At 49.8% G+C, this 4,707-nt stretch overlaps 1 protein-coding gene across 2 annotated transcripts; it reads left to right on the forward strand.

The window, feature by feature from the left end:
- Window positions 1-76: 76 nt before the first annotated feature.
- RPL15 (ribosomal protein L15) lies at window positions 77-2,520 on the forward strand. Of its 2 annotated transcripts, none has more exons than XM_081234593.1 (4): window positions 77-157; window positions 785-966; window positions 1,167-1,303; window positions 2,164-2,520. In XM_081234593.1, exons 2-4 carry the CDS (start codon window positions 795-797, stop codon window positions 2,467-2,469), a joined length of 615 nt encoding a protein of 204 aa, XP_081090719.1. In that variant the 5' UTR covers window positions 77-157; window positions 785-794; the 3' UTR covers window positions 2,470-2,520. The 2 variants fall into 2 exon arrangements, with proteins under 2 accessions (XP_081090719.1, XP_081090720.1); XM_081234594.1 differs by lacking the exon at window positions 77-157 and adding an exon at window positions 239-262.
- The last annotated feature ends 2,187 nt before the right edge of the window (window positions 2,521-4,707 follow it).

A 4,707-nucleotide genomic window follows, 5' to 3' on the forward strand; every position in this document is an offset into this window, starting at 1 on the left:
ACTCCGCCCAGCGGGCTCTCTGCTGGAACTACATGGCCCATGAGGCTCTGTGCGGCCGCCGCTTTCCACCGGAAGGAGGCTCGCAGAGGAGGGGGAGGAGCGCGAAAGGGATTGTGGGAGAAAGGGTCGTTCTTTTCCGTTTGGCGGCAGCCATCAGGTAGGTTGTGGTGGGATATTGGCTTTTCTATCCGCCGCGGATCTCTCTTCATCTCCGCCATCCAGGCTCGGGGACCCTGCGACCTCGGAGCTCCTCCTGTCTCCTGTGCGGCGCGGGTTCGGTCGGGATGCGGGGCAGCGCGGGCGTGGAGAGGCGGCCCCCGGAGCGGGCTGGGGGGAATGCTGTGATGGCGGCGCGAATCCGAGCTGGGGCCAGAGCGTGGAGGAGAGGGAGGCGTGGGGGCTGAGGGACGGGCGGCCGGGCCTGGGGCGTCCGAAAGCGAAGCCGGGGGGCTGGGGGGAGGGAGAGCTTTTCTTCGAGGAGTAACCCTTGGCGGTGGCGGCGGCACCTTCCCCTTGGGGATCCCGGCAAGGCCTCTGCAGGCCGGGCCTGGGGCGCCGCCCGCCTCGGTCCCCCGCCCCCGGGCGCCCAGGGCCTGCTCGGTTCCTTCGTCCGGCAGCAGCGTGCGGGGCGCCGGGATGGGCCGGCTGCGTCCCGCGTTCGTGCAGAGCCGTTTCTTCATCATCGGGGCTTGTGGTCGGTGGGGACTCGGGCGGGCGGACGGGGGCTTGTCGTTACACGTGAAAAGGATGATGTGTTTCTGATACCTGGCGGCTTACGTCAAAGGTGAGCCGAGATGGGCGCTTACAAGTACATCCAGGAGCTGTGGAGGAAGAAGCAGTCGGACGTGATGCGCTTTCTGCTCAGGGTGCGCTGCTGGCAGTACCGCCAGCTCTCGGCGCTGCACCGGGCCCCGCGCCCCACCCGGCCCGACAAGGCGCGCAGGCTGGGCTACAAGGCCAAGCAAGGTGAGCGGGCCCTGCGCGCAAGCGGGGAGGAGATGGTGCCCCCCCGGGAGAAGCCGGGAAGCGCGCTTCGGGGAGCCGTCCCTCTCGCCCAGGGCCTCGGCAGAAACCGATTGCTGGCCTGAGATAACAGTCGGTGTCGGCGCGTTAGAGACAAGGCACTGAGTCCTTCGCGCCCTTCTGTGGCCCTTTTCTCTAAACAGGTTATGTGATATATCGGGTTCGCGTGCGCCGCGGCGGCCGCAAACGCCCGGTCCCGAAGGGCGCCACCTACGGCAAGCCCGTCCACCACGGCGTCAACCAGCTCAAGTTTGCCCGGAGCCTTCAGTCTGTTGCCGAGGTAAGTGGGTTTCGAGTAGCGCTTGAGTTGGCCGCCTCCCGGAGGAGGAGGAGGATTTGGGCACCTTTCCTCGTGGTTCGTTTGTACCCAGGTGAGCCCTGTTGCGTTTAAAACCGGGTTGGGTGATTTTTTTTTGTTTTTGACTAATCCCAGCGAGGAGTTGATATCGGACTTTGTCAGTTTTTTGTTGGGAACCTGTCTTTGCTTACGTGGAGGAAAGTGCTTTATGATAAGCATGCATCCGTGGAGACTACGCTTTTCCAAAGGGCAGTGAACGTCGTCTTGAAGAGCGTGTCTCCCCAGGCGTTAGAGAAGCTGTGTGTGTTCGTACCACTGATTGCCTGTGCTCGGTAGGAAGCTGTCTTTCTCGGCTAGTCAGTTAAGCTGTGCTCTGTTGTAGAGGTTGGCAACAAGGGCCTATTGCCCTCCACGAACTAAAAAGGTTTTGTGTTTCAAAGAAAAGGCAAAGAAGACCATTCGAAAGAGACTCGTGGCCTTCACAGTTCTCTGTAAGAGTTTGCTAACCCTTGAATTGTGCTAGAAAAATGCATGGTTCCAGAGTATTAGATTTGGTTACCCAGATACTAGCATTCATGTTTTACTTGGTAAGGAGGCAGAAGAGAGAACGGTTTCAGACCTAAGCATGTCTGTGTGCTTTGTTTTATAGTAAGTCTCTACCTTATCGTACTTCAGGTCCCAGCCTCTGGGGAGCAAATCAGTCTAAGGATATTTATGTGTGTTACATAGTATGTACGTCTACCTTATCATAATGGTCCCTGCCTCTGGGGAGAATTCTTGCCGCCTTATTGGCTACTAGGATGTGTGGGATGCTGACCTTGGGGCTTTGTTTCCTGTTCTAGGAGCGAGCAGGACGCCACTGTGGGGCCCTGAGGGTCCTGAATTCTTACTGGGTGGGTGAAGATTCTACGTACAAGTTTTTTGAGGTTATCCTCATCGATCCCTTCCATAAAGCTATCAGAAGAAACCCTGACACCCAGTGGATCACCAAACCAGTCCACAAGCACAGGGAGATGCGGGGGCTGACGTCTGCAGGCAGGAAGAGCCGCGGCCTCGGCAAGGGCCACAAGTTCCACCACACAATCGGTGGTTCTCGCCGCGCAGCCTGGAGAAGGCGCAATACTCTCCAGCTCCACCGCTACCGCTAATATAAGTAATGTTTGTAAAATTCTTACCTAATAAACAGTTTAGGACATTCACGTCTGCTTAAAAGTGTTTTTTAATCTGTCTGTTAAAACTAATGGTCTGCAGATCGCTTCACTGAATGCATTGTCAAATTCTGAAAGTTAAAGTGCAATAATGTCTGAAGATTTTAAGTGATGGTGTGTCTTGTTTCTAATAAGGGAAATGCCTTTGTTTTTTGCTTTATTAGGCAGTTGATATGTCCGTGTTTAAAATGCTGTCTGGTAACAATAGGTGTAAAATTCTGTAAAAGAGGAGCACAGAAACTAGCCATGTAGATTTGTTGGTGCATGTGATGAAACCTACAGCTTTATTGGGGTGATGCAATGCTCTGCTGGTTTACTCTAAAGTGGCTGTTTTATGGAGTTTGGCAAGGACAAACTTTAAATTGGTTTTCCTTGGAAATGTAAAGGATGTCGTGATCCTTTATCATGATCATAATGCCGAAAAATAAACTTGACTAGGGCCCATGTTTTTAGACTTAATTTGCTATTCCATATATGTAACTGCTGCTGCCAAAAGGCAGAAAGTAAAGGAATGCCACCATTTTTTAAGAGAATTGAATAAACCTGTTGCAAGATGTTTCTCTTACAAATTGAAACAAATCCTGGTTAACGTAAATTAAATTGCCTTGGCCTCGATGGTATCACTGAAGTTCCCATAAAAGGTGGGAGCTCCTGGTTCAATCCCGTGACTCTGATCTGTAGAACACTTAACTTCATGCAGAATAGTCATGGTATTTACACTAGTGTATATTGAAACTGATGGAAATTGAACATTGGGTAAATGAGGGAGTTTTTAACCCTAAGGTTTGTAAGCTAGTGATGCTAGGATTGGGAAATTGGTGTTCATAAGGTCCCTTTCGAGTGTAGGAGGATAGAAGGGGCTTGGATCAAATTTTTAAATGTTTTATTTGTAGTATTAGTTTGTGACCCATTATGAAATCTAAGCCACCTTGGAGAAAATAGGGTTGGTTTTATTTAAAAGTAACATTGCTAAGTCTCATCAGTGTTATCTTGGCTCATCACTTTATCCATTCCCGTAAGGCTACTAAGGAGTCGTGTAGTTGGTGTCAATACAAGTTCAGTTGGTTTCCGATTTTATGTGTGGTCTACAGTTATTTTTCTCATCCCTGCTCAAAGTACCCCCAAGAGCCTCACCATTCCACAAACGTGCCAGGCCACCCACCGGTTGTGGTCGGGCGTACCACCACATTCTGCTTGCATCATGACTTCCCCTAGACTAAGCTGCTTTTTCCCTGGGTGGAGTTGAGTGTGTAGGAAATACGGAAGGGGAGTTGCCCCAGTTCTTTCCAGTTCTTGGTTTGCTATCTTAATAGGTAGTTTAATTTGGAAATCTAATTGCTGGTTTTCTTGCAAACCAATTTTGCTTGTATTTTCTTCAAAGGTCTTTTAAAAGGCCCACTTAAATGATTTCCAGAAAACATGTAGCAGGCTCGCAAAACCTTCTGAGACCCAAATTCCTTCCCACTCAAAAAATCTTAAACCATATTACTTTGTGTGTAGAGGTGGTTCAACTATATATGATAGAATAAACGTCTTATTAAACTAAAACAAATGGACTTCCTGTTATCTTTTGTGATCTAATACTAATAATGTGCTTTAAAGCAAACCGAATACCCTGCAAAAAGATACAAAACATGGCAGAAACGTCAAGAATTTCAGGGAAAATAAAATGTATAGTGTTTAGTCTCGAGTTTTTCTCTCTTGGTTCTTTGGTCCTTGCATGAATTAGAAAAACTCATCTAAAGGTTTTTTCCCAACTATTCAGGAAGCCGACTTGGGGAGGGGAGGGAGGATTCAGGCTGAAGGTCAGCATTACGTATCTCCCAGAAGGGCTTGCTGCCCTACAGGTAGTCTACACACAGCAGCTAGGGGATCACAGGAAGCTGAAGCCGCAAATGGCTTCTTCCATGGTCTTCCCACTCCCACCCTGAGATCTCATGTACCCAGTGCTGTCCTCATTCCAACTCATCCACCCTCCTTGCAGTTTCTCAGACACACCAAGCACTCTCTAACGCCTTTATCATGGGAAAACTCACCAGGCTTTCCCTGACTGCCTCACAAGCTGTACCTTTTTAATATTTCTAGATCAGCAGGTGGTTCAAACATACCCCAATTGATTCTATTAGAATTTTCTTCAGAAGTAGAGTAATTGGTTTCTTACAACCCCACAAGATGGAG

The sequence above is a fragment of the Mesoplodon bidens genome, assembly GCF_964165515.1.
Source record: "Mesoplodon bidens genome assembly, chromosome: 5".
Taxonomy (NCBI): domain Eukaryota; kingdom Metazoa; phylum Chordata; class Mammalia; order Artiodactyla; family Ziphiidae; genus Mesoplodon; species Mesoplodon bidens.

Bases quoted from the DNA above. Each gene is read 5' to 3' on its own strand.
- RPL15 (XM_081234593.1), top strand. From the start codon at position 795: ATGGGCGCTTACAAGTACATCCAGGAGCTGTGGAGGAAGAAGCAGTCG. The intron at 967-1,166 runs GTGAGCGGGCCC...TTCTCTAAACAG, and splicing joins GGGCTACAAGGCCAAGCAAG to GTTATGTGATATATCGGGTT. The intron at 1,304-2,163 runs GTAAGTGGGTTT...TTCCTGTTCTAG, and splicing joins GCCTTCAGTCTGTTGCCGAG to GAGCGAGCAGGACGCCACTG.